Genomic DNA, 18,389 nt, shown 5'->3' on the forward strand with positions numbered 1-18,389 from the left:
GGCGACTGGATGGTCTCTCTCGACCTTCAGGATGCATATTTCCACATCCCGATTCATCCAAACTTTCAACTACATCTGAGGTTTGTGGACGGAAAAGTAATGTACCACTGGCGAGCACTGTACTCCGACCTCATTCCTGCTCCTCTTGTTTTTACAAGGCCCTTGCAAAATGTAGCAAGCTTTCTACATTTTTTGAGGATTCAGAGCCTCCCTTTATTTTGACGACTGGCTAATCAGGGCGTTCGTCATTATATCGCTGTCTGGAGAGCCTCTAATGGACATTAGACCTAACCAAGGAGCTAGGTCTCATAGTGAACGTAGAGAAGTCGTAACTTACAGTATCCCATCCCAGACTATTCTTTTTTTGGGAATGGAGATACTGTGTATGATTTTTTGACCCTTTTCGTCTCCCGCAATAATGGAACAAGCTCTGTTAAAAGTCCTTCACTTGCAAGAGAAAAACAGTTGCTCTGTAAGAGTTTGAACTAGCCTCGTGGGAACTCTTTCATCGCTGGAGTAGTTCACTCTCTGGGGAGACTCAACCTATGCCCTTTCCTATTTCACCTAAACATTGGAACAAGGAGAAGGGCTTAGTGAGTATCTCTTTACCAATCTCCAACTCAGTCTAGACATGTCTGACTTGGTGGGACAGCAACATCAGACTTCGAGAAGGTCTTTCTCTTGCGATCAAGAACCCAAACCATGTGTTGTTTTCAGATGCAGCGGATTTGGGTTAGGGAGCTCCACTGGACAGTCTGGAAGGCTCGGTTCTTTGATCCACGGATCAAAAGGAACTCCTTTTAAGGCAGTAACATCTCTCCTTTGGCGAGATTTGTGCAGAAATGAATGTCTTGGCGGACGGCCTCAGCAGAAGAGGACAAGTCTTCTCCATGGAGTGGACGTTGCATAAGACTGTGTGCGAGAAGCTATGGATGACATGGGGTCTACCCACCATAGATCTTTTTGCTACTCTCTCTGACAAAGAGGCTCTCGACTTACTGCTTTCCAGTTCCAGATCCAGAGGCAGCTCACATAGACGCTTTCCTGCTGGACTGGTCTCACCTGGACGTTTATGCCTTTCCACCTTTCAAGGTCCTAGACAAGGTGCTGCAGAAGTTCACCTCTCACGAAGGGACCAGGTTGACATTGGTTGCTCCACTCTGGCCCGCGAGAGAGTGAGTAACAGAGGTACTTCAATGGCTGGTAGACGTTCCAAGGAGTCTACCTTTAAGGATGGATCTCTTACGGCAGCCACGTAAGGAGTCTTCAGCAAAGCCTCCCCGCGCTTCGTCTGACTGCCTTCAGACTATCGAAAGACTCTCAAGAGCTAGAGGATTCTCGAAGGAGGCAGCCAGAATGATTGCGAGAGCTAGGAGAGCATCTACCATCAAGGTCTATCAGTCGAAGTGGGAAGTCTTTAGAGACTGGTGCAAGTCATCATCCATTTCCTCTTCCAGTACCTCTGTAGCCCAAATTGCAGACTTTCTCCTACATCTGAGAAATGTTCGCTCCCTCTCAGCGCCCACTATTAAGGGCTACAGGAGCATGTTGGCGTCTGTGTTCAGACATAGAGGCTTAGATCTGTCCAATAATCAAGATCTCCAAGATCTCCTTAAGTCCTTCGAGACCTCTAAGGAGCGTCGTATGGCAACTCCTGGATGGAACTTAGACGTGGTCCTAAGGTTCCTAATGTCCGACAGGTTTGAGCCATTACATTCAGCCTCCCTGAAGGATCTCACCCTCAAGACGCTTTTCTTAGTGTGCTTGGCTTCGGCTAAAAGGGTCAGTGAGATCCATGCCTTCAGTAGGAACATCGGCTTTTCTACAGATAAAGCCACATGTTCACTTCAGCTTGGTTTTCTTGGCCAAAAATGAACTGCCTTCTCATCCTTGGCCTAAGTCATTTGATATACCTTGCCTGTCAGAGATCGTAGGCAACGAGCTTGAAAGAGTGCTGTGTCCAGTTAGAGCTCTGAAGTTTTATTTAGCTCGGACTAAATCCTTACGAGGTGGATCTAAGGCTTTGTGGTGCTCAGTTAAAAAGCCTTCATTGCCTATGTCAAAGAATGCTTTGTCATATTTTATTAGATTTTTAATCCGAGAGGCTCATTCTCACTTGAGTGAAAAAGAGCGTTGCTTGCTTAAGGTTAAGACGCACGAAGTAAGAGCTATAGCAACTTCTGTGGCCTTTAAGTAAAACAGATCTCTGCGAAGTATTATGGACGCGACCGTTTGGAGAAGCAAGTCGGTATTCGCGTCATTTTACTTAAAAGATGTCCAGACTCTTTATGAGGACTGCTACACACTGGGTCCATTCGTTACAGCGAGTGCAGTAGTGGGTAAGGGTTCTACCACTACATTCCCTTAATTCCAATATCCTTTTAATCTTCTCTTGAAATGTTTTTTTTAATTGGGTTGTACGGAAGGCTAAGAAGCCTTTCGCATCCTTTTTGATTTGGCGGGTGGTCAAATGTCATTTCTTGAGAGCGCCCAGATTAAGGGTTTTGATGAGGTCCTGTTGTATGGGTTGTCGCCCTAGATACTTCAGCTCCTGGGAGTCTTTCAGCATCCTAAGAGGATGGCTGGGCTTCGTGAGGAAAGCGGACTAACAAGGCAGAGTAATCGTTAGAGTCAGCTTCCTTACCAGGTACCTATATTTATTTGGGTTTGGTTTTGATATAACTGTCAAAAACTCTAAGCATATACGCCGTAAACTGTATTAATTCTGGTCTCTACCCACCACCATGGGTGTGAATCAGCTATTATATATTCACCGGCTAAGTTTAATATTTAAAAATGATATTTTGATTATAAAATAAATTTTTGAATATACTTACCCGGTGAATATATAAATTAAAGGCCCCCCCTTCCTCCCCGATAGAGACACAGCGGGATGAGAAGAACTGGAGCTGTTTACATGTATATGCGGTATCTGGCCGATAGTTGGCGCTGGTGGGCACACCCGCTACCTTCATGGCGATCGCTCGCGAGTTTTTGAATTCTGTCGAGCCGTCGGAGACGTCAGCTATTATATATTCACCGGGTAAGTATATTAAAAAATTTATTTTATAATCAAAATATCATTTTTCAATTTCTGAGTCCTTTCAGTTTTTTCCTTTAGTCAAATAACCTGTTATTGACGAAGGGTGAGTGGGCCATTCTCTTGTGAGTGACAAGAGAGAGAGAGAGAGAGAGAGAGAGAGAGAGAGAGAGAGAGAGAGAGAGAGAGAGAGAGAGAGAGAAAGAGAGAGAGAGAAAGAGAGAACGATCCGATCTTTATTCTCGTCCCAAGTCTCTGTACAAGGAGTTTGGGAGCGAGTAACGTTGTTCTCGCTTCAGTTTTTTACTCTCGTCCCAAGTCTCTGTACGGGGAGAGAGGATAAAACGTTTTAGTTTTTATTCTCGTCCCAAGGCACTGTACGGTGAGAGATTGAAAACGTAGTCCTTAGTGAACTAGTGTTTAGTCTCATCCCCAGTTACTGATCTTTATAACTTTATATATTTCCGTTTTATTCGATATATATGTATATGTTTATTGATTTTTGCATGTGTATTTCATTTTGTACTAATGTGCTTACATTATACGACTCATTTCGCAATTCTAACCTTTTGATTTAAGGGAGAATTGCGTGCTTTAGGTAGAAATCAGTTTTATTCATGTCTAGGGGCCTAATGTGAAATTATTAAAAAATGTGATATCAGTGAAGTAAGTGCTTGTCACTTGCCTAGTCCGAGACCTCTTTCAGGCTCCCCTGCACCAGGGAGAAGGAATGTCGTAGGACCTAAGGGAGTGAGGAGTGTAAACCAACGAACAGACGTTCCCTCAAAGGTATCAGACGTTGCTCGTCAAGCACGTCCTTGCCATAAGACAGGAGAGACGAAGTTTCTCCTCGTCTTCCGATGATTCGTCTCTTTAAAAGCCTGGGCGTAAAGTTTCGAGACGTTTGAAACGTTTATTAGTTCCTTAAGAACAAGTCTTAGCTGTAGTCATCATAAGAGTCCCATTCATAGCGATGACGTTCATGTACAGACGTTCTGCCACAGACTCGACGTGACGTTGAGCGGTAGACACCGTAGACACAACGTGACGTTGAGTGTCAGTCACCGTAGTCACGATATAGCATCGATCAGCAGTCACCGCTGTTACTACGTGACGTTTGAACGTCAGCCACCGCAGTCACAGGTTGATCCGAAGTGAAGTGTTTTGCAAGATATGCTGTTAAAGCTTTCTTCTTTAATAGAAGCTTTCGATCCTGTTCCTGTGCGAAAGGATCCTTTGCTTTTTGTACGTCACGGTTCTGGGATATGTGATTCGGGTCTTCAACCTTCTAGACGAGCTTTGTTACGCCACGCTGACGTTATCCCTAGTGACAGCTTTGCTGTTTAAGAAGATGCGGAGCATAAATCTCGATGTAACTTTGATCGTTTTGAACGTCAGCCACCGCAGTCACAGCGTGACGTTGAGCTGCAGACACCGCAGACACGACGTGACGTTGAGCGGTAGACACCGTAGACATGACGTGACGTCGAGGGTCAGTCATCGTAGTCACGATATAGCATCGAACAGCAGTCACCGCTGTTACTACGGGACGTTTAAACGTCAGTTACTTCTGTCACGGCGTGTAGTAGAATAACATTCTCTGCAGTCACAACGTGACATCGACCCTCCAACTTTAACTTCTGTTCATATACAAGGTGTCAGGTTTTTCCTTCACGTCATTCTGAATATAAATCTCCTTCTCGCAAGACTTTAGATTTATCAGATGATGTGCCTTCTGAAGAAGTTGATGACTCCCTTTCAACTAATGTACCTTTGTGGAGTCATTCAGAAGAGGAGTAACCTAGGGTGGTCCAACAATCCCTTGTTTTTTAATTATGAATTTCTTTAGTGAAATTTTGTCCTACTCGTTTTGTAACGGCTGCTTCGCCGTCTGAGTTTACTCTTGGCATGACTTTCTTCGACTCCTACATTTACGAAGTCAGTTCTCTCTTGTTCTTCCAAGAGGGCCATGCTCTTACTGGGAGACTGGTTGGAATCCAGGAGAAGTTTAGGAAAGTCTGCTTTTGCTTTTCCTCCTTCTTAATTAGCTTCTCGCTCGGGCGTCTGGTGTGACACAGGAGAAGCTCAAGGAGAAGTTCTCGGCTTGGGAGTACCTGCCTCTGCCCAGGGAGACTTCTTAAGCCTAGTGGACTCTCCTCGTCGTCTAGCCATGAGACGCTCCAAGATTTTATGGTCTGCTTCAGAGCCAGACCATCTCCTGTTAGGAGTTTTTTCGAGCGTTTGAAGTTTTTTATTTGTTGGATTGGTCACTGGGAGCCTTAAGTAAGAAGGTCTCTCCAGTTGTCAATGTATTGCTGTACAATTATGTCATGCATGAACAAGGCTATCAGGGATGGCTCCAATGATCTGGCAGCCACGTTCACTGCAGGAACAAGGCTATCAGGGATGGCTCCAATGATCTGGCAGCCACGTTCACTGCAGGAGTACTTAAGATGTAAGTGCGCTCAATGTGTTCATTGTCAAGACAAAGTTCACGATGAAGACTACCAAATCTGTCTTGGCAGCAGTAAGGGAAGGCGACTGGATGGTCTCTCTCGACCTTCAGGATGCATATTTCTACTTCCCGATTCATCCAAACTTTCAACAACATCTGAGGTTTGTGGACGGGAAAGTAATGTACCAATTTCGAGCGCTGTGCTTCGGCCTCATTCCTGCTCCTCTTGTTTTTACAAGGCCCTTGCAAAATGTAGCAAGCTTTCTACATTTTTTGAGGATTCAGAGCCTCCCTTTATTTTGACGACTGGCTAATCAAGGCGTCGTCATTATATCGCTGTCTGGAGAGCCTCTAATGGACATTAGACCTAACCAAGGAGCTAGGTCTCATAGTGAACGTAGAGAAGTCGTAACTTACAGTACTCCATCCCAGACTATTCTTTATTTGGGAATGGAGATACAGTGTCGGATTTTTCGGGCCTTTATGTTTCCCAAGAATGGAACAAGCTCCTTCACTTGCAAGAGAAAAACAGTTGCTTTGTAAGAGTTTGAACGAGCCTCGTGGGAACTCTTTCATCGCTGGAGTAGTTTATCTCTCTGGGGAGACTCAACCTTTGCCCTCTCCAATTTCACCTAAACCATTGGAACAAGGAGAAGGGCTTAGAGAGTATCTCTTTCCCAATCTCCAACTCAGTCTAGACATGTCTGACTTGGTGGGACAGCAACATCAGACTTCGAGAAGGTCTTTCTCTTGCGATCAAGAACCCAAACCATGTGTTGTATTCAGATGCATCGGATTTGGGTTAGGGAGCTCCACTGGACAGTCTGGAATGCTCGGGTCTTTGGACCACGGATCAGAAGGAACTCCATTTAAGGCAAGTAACATCTCTCCTTTGGCGAGATTTGTGCAAGGAAAAATGAATGTCTTGGCGGACTGCCTCAGCAGAAGAGGACAAGTCATCTCCATGGAGTGGACGTTGCATAAGACTGTGTGCGAGAAGCTATGGATGACATGGGGTCAACCCACCATAGATCTTTTTGCGACTTCACTGACAAAGAGGCTCTCGACTTACTGCTTTCCAGTTCCAGATCCAGAGGCAGCCCACATAGACGCTTTCCTGCTGGACTGGTCTCACCTGGACGTTTATGCCTTTCCACCTTTCAAGATCCTAAACAAGGTGCTGCAGAAGTTCACCTCTCACGAAGGGACCAGGTTGACGTTGGTTGCTCCACTCTGGCCCGCGAGAGAGTGGTTCACAGAGGTACTTCTATGGCTGGTAGACGTTCCAAGAAGTCTGCCGTTACGGATGGATCTCTTGCGACAGCCTCACGTAAAGAGATTTCATCAAAGCCTCCCCACGCTTCGTCTAACTGCCTTCAGACTATCGAAAGACTCTCTTGAGCTAGAGGGTTTTCGAAGGAGGCAGCTAGAGCGATCGCGAGGGCTAGATCCTCTACCATCAGGATCTATCAGTCGAAATGGGAGGTATTTAGAGACTGGTGCAAGTCCTCCTCTATTTCCTCTTCCAAGTGCCTCTGTAGCGCAGATTGCGGATTTTCTGCTTTATCTGAGAAACGGTCGCTCCCTCTCTGCATCCACCATTAAAGGCTACAGAAGCATGTTAGCTTCTGTTTTCAGGCATAAGGGTTTGGATCTTTCTAATAACAAAGATCTCCAAGACCTGCTTAAGTCTTTCGAGACTTCCAAGGAGCGTCATATTTCGACTCCTGCTTGGAACTTGGACGTGGTCCTACAGTTCCTTATGTCAGACAGGTTTGAACCATTAAATTCAGCCTCCCTGAAGGATCTTACCCTCAAGACACTTTTTTTGGTGAGCTTGGCTTCGGCTAAAAGGGTTAGTGAGATACATGCTTTTAGCAAGAACATCGGCTTTTTCGCTAATAAAGCAGTATGCGCTCTTCAACTTGGTTTTTTGGCCAAGAATGAACTTCTGTCTCGTCTTTGGCCTAAATCATTTGAAATCCCCAGTCTTTCTGAGATTGTGGGGAATGAAGTTGAAAGAGTGCTGTGCCCCGTTAGAGCTCTTAAATTTTGTTTATCCAGAACTAAACCGCGACGAGGTTGTTCAGAGGCTTTATGGTGCTCCGTTAAAAAGCCCTCTTTGCCCATGTCTAAGAATGCGTGGTCTTATTTTATTAGACTTTTGATTCGGGAGGCACACTCTCATTTAAGTGAGAAGGATCATAATTTACTTAAAGTCAAGGCTCATGTAGTTAGAGCGGTAGCAACTTCTGTAGTGTTTAAGCAAAATAGATCCATTAAAAGTATTATGGACGCGACCTTTTGGAGAGGCAAGTCGGTTTTCGCTTCATATTACTTGAAAAATGTCCAGACTCTTTATGAGGACTGCTACACACTGGGACCATTCGTAGCAGCGAGTGCAGTAGTGGGTGAAGGCTCTACCACTACATTCCCTTAATCCCAATATCCTTTTAATCTACTCTTGAAATTTTTAATCTTATTTTGGGTTGTACGGGAGACTAAGAAGTCTTTCGCAATCTTTTTGATTTGGCGGGTGGTCAAAATATTGTTTCTTGAGAGCGCCCAGATTAAGGGTATTGATGAGGTCCTGTTATAGGGGTGTTCACCCTGGATATAGCAGCTCCTGGGAGTCTTTCAGCATCCTAAGAGGATGGCTGGGCTTCGTGAGGATAGCGGACTAATGAGGCAGAGTAATCATCAGAGTCAGCTTCCTTACCAGGTACCTATACTTAAGTTTGTTTTTTGAATAGTTGTCAAAAACTCTTGAGCATATACGCCTTTATTGTTTTAATACTGGTCTCTACCCACCACCATGGGTGTGAATCAGCTATTTATATATTCACCGGCTAAGTTTAATATTTAAAAATGATATTTTCCTTATAAAATAAATTTTTGAATATACTTACCCGGTGAATACAGTATATAATATTAAAGGCCCTCCCTTCCTCCCCGATAGAGACCCTACGGACTGAGAAAAACTGGTTTGGTTGAGAAGTATATGCGGTATCTGGCCAATAGTCGGCGCTGGTGGGCACACCCGGCATCCTTCATAGCGATCGCTCGCGAGTTTTTGGAATCTGTCGACCGACGGAGACGTCAGCTATTTATATATTCACCGGGTAAGTATATTCAAAAATTTATTTTATAAGGAAAATATCATTTTATGCAATTACAGTATACATGTACTCATATAAACTTTTATTGGTAGATTAGCAAAATATTTTAAACCTAAATAGCATTTTTCTTTTACATTAAATTTTTCATGCATTAATCTTAGCAAAAAAAAAAAAAAAAAAAAACCATGGGTTTGTTACTCAAATAAATAGCTTTTTATGTGGGTGAATTAATCTCTCACAGTGACACACATTGTTCCAGATTGAGAGGCCTCTACTTCTTATATTTAATCTTTTTTAATATTTCTTTTAAATTTTTGCCTTATGTATCAAAGAACAAGTCAGATTGATGGAAAGGAGTAGGGCACATACTTTGTTATTAAAAGGTTTGTATGAGAAAACTGTAAGTTCATCCTAACATGCTGCTGATACTTTAATATTATTATTATTATTATTATTATTATTATTATTATTATTATTATTATTACTTGCTAAGCTACAACCCTAGTTGGAAAAGTAGGATGCTATAAGCCCAGGGGCTCCAACAGGGAAAATAGCCCAGTGAGGAAAGGAAACAAGGAAAAATGAATTTTTTAAGAAGAGTAACAACATTGAAATAAATATCTCCTATATAAACTATAAAAAACAACTTTGAACAAAACAAGTGGAAGAGAAACAAGACAGAACAGTGTGCCATTAAACAGAATTACCTTTATAATGGATGATGTCAAAAATTAAATGAAAGGACTCAGTAAGTCCAAGGCACCAGGTCCAGATGATATTCATCCAAGAGAGATTATAAAACTAGAAGAAGAGATAACTCTCCACTTTTACAAAATGTTCCAAAAGACAGCCAACGAAAGAAAGGCACCACAAGGATGGAAACTAAGCAATATTCCTCCAATCTACAGGAAAGGACCAAAAGAAGAACCTGGCAACTACAGATCTGTATATTTAACTTCAGTGCCTTGCATAATTTTTTAATCAATTATACTATATTCAATAGTAGAACATATAGAGAAAAACAATATTCTGATAGACAGCTAACATGGTTTTAGACAGAAGAGATCATGTGTAACAAATCATTTGAAATTTTTCCACATGTTTAGCATATACGACAAAAGCAGACTTTCAAAAGGCTTTTGACAAAGTTCTTCATAAAAATAAACAGTCAAAATTAGAGTACTAGTCATCATTGACAAGCCATTGGAATGGATCGATGATTGGCTAACAAACAGAGAACAGAGGTGTAATCAATGGAGAAGCTTCAGAGTGGGCACCTGTTACAAGCAGAGTACCTCGAGGATCTGTCCTTGACCCATTGCTATTTCTGATTTACATCAACAGCAAAGATTCAGGATTAACTAGTAGAATAGCCAGATTTGCTGACGTTACTTAACTAAGTATAAATGCTGCGAACTCAGATGTAGAAGCCTTAAGAGAGGATCTAATGAAGCTAGGAGAATGGTCCAGAAAATGGGAAATGCATTTCAACCATGGGAAATGTAAAGTCATGCACATAAGTTATAAGTAATCCACAATCAGATTATCAACAGTTATCAAGGATTGGAAGTTCACCAAACAGAGTATAAAAGCTTAAAAAAAAGCACAAAAACTTATAGTTACATAGAGAGACAATTCAAATAAAGAAATAAAGACACTGTACTACAGTTGTACACCACTAGTAAGGCCCCATCCTGTATACGGAGTCCAATTGCTCCAAGTATTCAGAAGTGAAAAGCAGTGAAAAGTTTCTGCAAAGGTAGTAAAGCATGTGTTAGGATAGGAAATGAAGTGAGCGATTGGTTTCCGGTGAGAGTGGGGCTGAGACAGGGATGTGTGATGTCGCCGTGGTTGTTTAACTTGTATGTTGATAGAGTGGTGAGAGAGGTTAATGCTCGAGTGCTTGGACAAGGATTGAAACTGGTAGACGAGAATGACCATGAATGGGAGGTGAATCAGTTGTTGTTAGCGGATGATACTGTACTGGTTGCAGACATGGAACAGAAGCTTGGCCAATTAGTGACAGAATTTGGAAGGGTGTGTGAGAGAAGGAAGTTGAGAGTTAATGTGGGTAAGAGTAAGGTTATGAGATGTACGAGAAGGGAGGGTGGTGCGAGGTTGAAAGTCATGTTGAATGGAGAGTTACTTGAGGAGGTGGAATAAGTACTTGGGGTCTGTTGTTGCAGCAAATGGTGGAGTGGAAGCAGATTTACGTCAGAGAGTGAATGAAGGTTGCAAAGTGTTGGGGGTAGTTAAGGGAGTAGTAAAAAATAGAGGGTTGGGCATGAATGTAGAGAGAGTTCTGTATGAGAAAGTGATTGTACCAACTGTGATGTATGGATCGGAGTTGTGGGGAATGAAAGTGACGGAGAGACAGAAATTGAATGTGTTTGAGGTGAAATGTCTAAGGAGTATGGCTGGTGTATCTCGAGTAGATAGGGTTAGGAACGAAGTAGTGAGGGTGAGAACGGGTGTAAGAAATGAGTTAGCAGCTAGAGTGGATATGAATGTGTTGAGGTGGTTTGGCCATGTTGAGAGAATGGAAAATGGCTGTCTGCTAAAGAAGGTGATGAATGCAAGAGTTGATGGGAGAAGTACAAGAGGAAGGCCAAGGTTTGGGAGGATGGATGGAGTGAAGGACGCTCTGGGTGATAGGAGGATAGATGTGAGAGAGGCAAGAGAGCGTGCTAGAAATAGGAATGAATGGCGAGTGATTGTGACGCAGTTCCGGTAGGCTCTGCTGCTTCCTCCGGTGTGGAAGACCGCGGAGGTAGCAGCAGTAGGGGATTCAGCGTTATGAAGCTTCATCTGTGGTGGATAACGGGGGAGGCTGGGCTGTGGCACCCCTAGCAGTACCAGCCGAACTCGGTTGAGTCCCTTGTCAGGCTGAGAGGAACGTAGAGAGGAGAGGTCCCCCATTTTTGTTTCATTTGTTTGATGTCGGCTACCCCCTAAAATTGGGGGAAGTGCCTTGGTATATGTATGTATGTATTCAGAAGGATATAGCTAGACTGGAAGCAGTACAAGCTGTGGAATACCAAACTAGTTCCAACACTAAGACAATTTGGATATAGATAGAGGATAGAATGTTTGAACTTATTAGATTTACAAACTCAACGACTAAGGGGACATTCAATAGAGGCATTCAAAATTCTTAAAGGAATAATAAATGTAGGTTACAACAACCTAATCACTCTTATCACAAATCAGTCCCGAGGTAATGTTAATAAACTGGAATTGAAAAAATACAACAATGTGGCAAATTCTTTACATACAAAATAGCAAATACTTGTAATAGACTTCCATTGAATGCAGTTAACAGAATTGAGTTAAAAAATAAGTTAGACAAGATCATAAGAACTCTCTAAATGTTTAAACTAAATTGCTCTACCAGAGAGCAAATGGAGTCTCTGCGGATGGACTAAAAAGTCTCTCTGTTATTCAAAGATTTTGGATATCTCCAAAAAAAAGAGAGAGAGAGAGAGAGAGAGAGAGAGAGAGAGAGAGAGAGAGAGAGAGAGAGAGAGAGAGAGAGAGAGAGAGAGAGTGAGAGTGAGAGTGAGAATGAGTGTGTGTGTGTGTGTGTGTGTGTGTGTATGTGTGTGTGTTTCCAATAGACCTTGGAAATTATTTCAAAGCCTGGAAGGAGAATGTTTTTTTAGAGTTTTGCTATAGTTTTCAGTATGTTTATTTTGTAATTTCTGTAAGTTACTCATAATTATAACAACAATCACAGAGCTTGTAAGTCTAGGGACCTTTTTGATATGCTACCTTCTGAGCTGATATTTCACCTCTCAAAGATACCAGGAATCTTTAGGTGTATAGCACGTACATGCCACATCCATGTGCAGGATTATAAAACCTCACATCCAATATGTTGGGCTGTATTGATAGTTACAGATGTCATCTTTCCCATACTCAAGTACTGTATGTGACTGGGTAGCTGACCTATCCAGAAAGAAATGACCCTACCAAAACCTGTTCTTGGACAATAACTCCTATGTAATGGGTTTCTCCCTATAAGTGATGAGGGTTTGTATCTTTGTTGGAACCATTTTCAAATGTGGAAGATGATTTGAATTTTTCCCTAAATACAAACCCAAGTCACCTATGATAAATTTCACATCAATCCAATCCACTTTTCTTATCCCTACGTTGAAATGAGAATTGTCTGGCGAGTGCTCAGATGAGGGGGTTGTCCTTTTTCCCCTCACCAGATTCTACTAGGTTGCCTTGCCTCTACGTCCATTCAAGCTTTCACTGAAAGTTATATCCATGTAAATGATGGGTTTGGTCTGTATTGGGGAAAAATATTCAAATTGTTTTCCAGATTAGTGATATTTAATGTTGGAGTTTCTAATAGGTTTACAGTTATAAAATACTGTATGTGTAAAATACCATATTAGTTTATTCTTATTTTATTTCAGCATGAGAGGTCTCTGGTTTTATATCCAGTGTTTGTGCACATGTATTTGGAACTTGTTTACAATGGACATGAAGAGGTTTCAAAAGCATTTTTACAAAAACTTGGACCCCTCCAAGAAGATTACTATCAGGATGATATACATAAGTTGTCATTGGTAACAAATCGGGATCACATGACTGGATATCAAATAATGGACAATTTTAGGTAAGTAAAGATTAGTACAGTAGTTGATATCTCTTCTTAGTACCAAGGCCAATGGCATTACCAAAATAACTTATCAATCCAATGCTTCAAGGGGACCAGGGAAAAAAGAGCAATATATGGGAAAAATGGGTTTAGTCTCAAGTTCATTCTTTATGAAGAAAGTTGTATTGGAGGTGATACATATCACACCATTTAACTGCATGCAAAATTTAATTCATGAAATTTTTACACTTATCATTTCTATATTTATCTTCACTTTCTCATCACTTCTTTGTTAAAGTAAGTATTTAAAAAGAAGACATTTCCTTTACACATTTTTTTCTATACTTAAACAGTAATACTGTACACTGTTAGGACCCCACACGTTGACACCTCTTTGTGGATACAATAACTTTTTTAAAAAGAACAGATTTAATTTTCTTCCTCAAATATGTTTGTTCCCATACTAAAAAACCTTCCGTAGTTTATTTGGATTATCTTTCGGCGAAGCTGGATGGTAGCCATTAGACTTAAAGTGAGAGGTGGCAACCCTGCCTAACTGCTTGTGCAGGGAGGCTGGGGTTGGCTTGGGGGTACCCAGCCATCTCTATATATACACTCACATCAGTGAGGTACGTCTTTTTCTTTTGGCTCAGTAGAGATCGGACGTGTCCTCTCTCTTCCTAGACTGTCATTGGACTCTTTGATCTTTTTCTTTTCGGGTTTGCTTGTTTTCTCTATGATTGCCCTCATGCGAACCTGTCCAGGTCGCGAAGGTGCCGTGTCCGGTACCTTCATGTTATCGTTGGAGACCGACCCGCACTCTTTGCGTCCTTCATGCAGAGGGCATTGATGCGACCAGGGTTCGCCATGTGCAGAGTGTAGGGAGTGGCCTGCCTCCCAATGGGAGAAATTTGGACGGCGCAGGAAGAAGAAGGTCATACGCGATCTTTCTCCCTCAGGGGCGAGGAAAGTGCATTCTTCTTCGTCTCGCACCCCCAAATCTTTTTCAAAAGCTCCTTCTCGCTCGTGCTCTTCCGAGGGATCGAGTAGAAGCGCAGACCGACTAACTCCTTGGCAACCCCTGGGTACTGGAGAGGTTGTTGCTTCCCTAGAGGAGCAACTTCACCTCCAGCCGCTGGGGAGCCATTTTCCCTTTCAGATCTTTTGCAGTTGTGGCAGATCTTAGGGAATTCGGGACCCCCTTTGAAGGGGGAGCTGCTGCGTCTCCTTTAGCGCGGTGCTAAGAAGGATCCTTCTCCAGAGCCTTCAGCATCTCGCGCTCTGAAACTGTGCGAAGTCCATCTTTTGCCCTTCCACGCGCAGATGAGGTGATCGCTCGCGTTCGCCTCTCCAACGCCTTCCTGCTGACGACAAACCCTCTTGCCATCCTGGGACCTCGTTGTCCTGTAACCCTTAACCCTTTGTTTCTCCCCACAAGAACCTGCAGGTTGCAGGTATTGATCTTCCGGGGACCAGCACCCCTACCATCAGCAGCGCTAAAGATTGAGCATCGCCTCATCCTTCTGGACACTCTTCCCCTGATCGTTATTCGCGACGATTCAAAGATCTGATGAATCGTAGATCATTAAGATCTGAATGCTCTTCTTCTAGAAGCCATTCACGCTCTAGAGCTTTGCGCTCACGTGACTCCCGGTCGCTTGGACTTCACACCTGGAGACTATCCAGGGTCTCAAGCCTCGCCTTTAGTCTGAAAGGAGTTGACATTTCCTCTTCGCTGGAGCTTTTTTTTTACTCATATGAAGTTATGAGATCACTTGCCCTCAGTCAGAGGGAACGTAGTTTGCATCTTGAGACCCTTTTAAGGACCTCCCTATGAACCATTATGCCATGCAACTTACCGAAACCTCACCTTGAAGACAGTGTTCCTGCTAGCTTTAGCCTTGGCAAAGAGAGTCGGTGAACTTCATGGCCTCTCGAATGAGATCACCCAATCAAGGGGATGGGTGGATGTGACACTCAGCTTCGTCCCTGAGTTCATTGCTAAGACTCAAAATTCAAGGGTACTGGACCATATATTCGGTCCCTTTCAGATTGTGAGTCTTCGTTCTGTAACCAGTGACCCAGATCAGTTGTTACTATGTCCAGGGAGGAGTTTGAGATACTATCTTAAACGCACTGCAGCAACACGGCGCCAACTAACACCTGTTTGTTAGCTCAGGGAGAGTAAAGAGTAGGATCACTAAGAACACTGTTTCCTCCTGGATCCGCCAAGTGATCGAAAGAGCCTTGGCTCCCGACCCTCCTCTGGTTTGCCGACCTAGAGCCAATGATGTCAGGGGAATCAGCACTTCCCTGGCATTCAAACATAACTTCTCCATGTTGCAAGTACTTCAAGCGGCGTGTGGAAGAGACAGACCACCTTCACAGCCCATTACTTAAAAGACTCGACCCACAGGAGACTCGATACGTTCACTATCGGTCCTGTGATAGCTGCTCAACAAGTGGTTTAAGAATACCTATTATCTTTGACCCGTTATGCATCTTTCAGTGTAGCCAACAAGATGTCGTGAGTCGCGCTCCTTAATAGTTATGATTGCTACCACGCAGATATCTTTGTTTACTATTGTTAGTATAGGATGACGTAATTCAAGTATAATATTTAGAAAATATGGTACAGTGTTTAGTTTAATTGCATATTTACTTTACCATTGAAGACTGTTTAGTACAATCATTATAAAAATATTAGAATGATCCAAGATAATTATTATTTGATCATCATTGGCAAATTATAATAAATTATAATAGATTTTAATTATCAGGTATTTGGATGAAATGTATTACTTTGGGAGATAACATACAGTCATTCTTCATAATTGCTTATATAATACAACAATTTGAGTTTAGTCAGTAGAGAAAATATGAGTCAGGTAAACTCAAATTTTAAGGAAATAAAAAAATAACAGCTAAATTTTTATATTTTTAATGTAATCATGTGTAATCAATTTCTTTCACCTTGGCCTTGGACAAATAAGACTACTTAACCTCACGATTCATACTTAACCTCATGATTTCCAAAAGGTTTAACTAAGAATGAGGTTTGTGTAATAGTAATAGAGGTTGCACATAAATTATCATAGATTATGTAGTTGTATTGTGTTAGATTTATTTGAATATTTTATTTTCTTAATTTCAGGTCTAGTCAATTTACTGTGCGAATGTCTCGAGATTCATTTTCACATTTAAAGAGGTATTTAACTGAACGTGGAGGGAGTCCTGTTTCTCGAATTATAAATGATAGACTGTACTTATATGTTTACGAGGGTGTACCACGCACACGTAGTCAAGTGCTGGCTACGGCAGGTGCACAGGAAGGAGAGGCTCCTAAACAAGGTGAGATATAAATCTAATTCTAAACTTTATATCATATAGCAATTAAAAAGTTAAAAATTTGTTCAACTCTAATAAAAGAAAAAATATATCCAGTCTGCATGGCCAGGTTAAAGTAGTGATGTATATCAGTGATATTCATAGTTTAATCAGCTTGTGTGTGCAATACGTTGTGGTATTGTTTAGGAACTTCACTCATACTGAGCTATACAGAGTTCATTGTAGTTTATATTGTATTTGTTACTCCTAATTAATTGTTTATGTACATCACAAAATGTAATGACAATTGTTTTGTAAGAAATTATGTGAGTTTAGCAGCACCATTTACTTGTATGTTACAGTTTACAGTTTTCTTTAGCAAATTGTTCTCTAGTTTCATAGTTGCATTATATTGAATTGGTAAGCACATACTGTATATATTTTCCAGTATTGATAAACATTATTGTTTTGCTACAGGACTATAGAACCCATCCAATCAATCAGTCAGTCAGTCAACATTGATAATAAAACATTGATTATAATAGTCCAGTGTTCAATGAACAACAAATTTTAAGGTCTGGGAAACTGATCTTTAATCAAATTTTGTAATATTTTCAATGTTTCTCTAACCAGTCTACTTACATTTTCAAAGGGTTGCTATCTATAAAATTAAATATATTTTATTCAGAACAAATCCTCCAGCCCATCCTATAAGATTAAGGAACATTAATTTGTAGTTTAATTAAATTATTTTTATATTGAGAGTAGAATATTACCAAGGATTTCATCAGGACATTAATAAGAAATCCCTGTAGTTACTGTCATCAGGGTAGTACTCCTAACTTCTTTATTCTATTTTGTTTAATACTGGACCATTCCAAACAATATGACTGAGTGAGTTAAGAGGTTTGAATCAATGGAAAAAAAAGCATTCACATTTTCCCTTTTCAGTTAATAAGTCAAGAGTCTTCTATGGTTTATTAAAAGAACCAGAGTTGCCAAATCTTGCTATGGAAGAAGAAGAAGGGGAAGAAGAAGGTGACAAACCAAAGAAAAAGAAACCTAAAAAAGATTCCCTGCAGAAGAGTAAGAAGAATGACCCAAATGCCCCTCAGAGCAACAGAATACCATTGCCAGAATTGTAAGTTGAGTTGTTGAACGATGTACTGATTTTGGTATAAAGGCATCCACTTGTTATAGTCAGGAACTCATGGGAACATTTGTTGAATTATCTATGTGTCGTAAAATAATGATAATGTATTGGTTACATCTACAATTATGACGAAAGGAAAAGCGAATTCCTCTACTTCCAGTTGAAGAAGAATTTTTAAATATTAAACTTAGCCGGTGAATATATAAATAGCTGACGTCTCCGACGGTCGACAGATTCCAAAAACTCGCGAGCGATCGCCATGAAGGTTGTCGGGTGTGCCCACCAGCGCCGACTATCGGCCAGATACTGCATATACTTCTCAACCAAATCAGTTCTTCTCTGTCGGTGGTCCAGACAACATTGGTTCCGCTCGCGCTTGACCTCAAGTTTCTACCGATTGGTGAAGTACTTGGTTTTGGTTTTATTGCTTTCGCTGTGTTGGTTTTTTGCTTCGACAAAACTCTTGAAACCCTTTTTTGATTTTTGTTGATGAACTTGGCTTTCCTTTGGATTTTCTTTGGATTTTCATAATGGCTGACCCTTCTCCTGTCTATCGTAAATGTGCGAAAGACTGTAACAAACGTCTTCCGAAAGCTTCTATCGATCCTCATACTGTTTGTGCTAATTGCCTGGGTAAATCCTGTCAATTAGGAGATCGGTGTGAGGAATGTGTGGTTTTATCG

At 41.5% G+C, this 18,389-nt stretch overlaps 1 protein-coding gene across 1 annotated transcript in view; it reads left to right on the forward strand.

Annotated features, from left to right (window-relative positions):
• Taf5 (TATA-box binding protein associated factor 5) overlaps nt 1–18,389 on the forward strand; it is a 570,605-nt gene that overhangs the window by 40,595 nt on the left and 511,621 nt on the right. Inside the window, exons 4-6 of the mRNA XM_068366349.1 lie at nt 13,042–13,244; nt 16,381–16,577; nt 17,505–17,694. Coding sequence (XP_068222450.1) covers nt 13,042–13,244; nt 16,381–16,577; nt 17,505–17,694 — 590 coding nt within the window. The remainder of the gene's footprint in view (nt 1–13,041; nt 13,245–16,380; nt 16,578–17,504; nt 17,695–18,389) is intronic.

The sequence above is a fragment of the Palaemon carinicauda genome, chromosome 44, assembly GCF_036898095.1.
Source record: "Palaemon carinicauda isolate YSFRI2023 chromosome 44, ASM3689809v2, whole genome shotgun sequence".
NCBI classification, from domain to species: domain Eukaryota; kingdom Metazoa; phylum Arthropoda; class Malacostraca; order Decapoda; family Palaemonidae; genus Palaemon; species Palaemon carinicauda.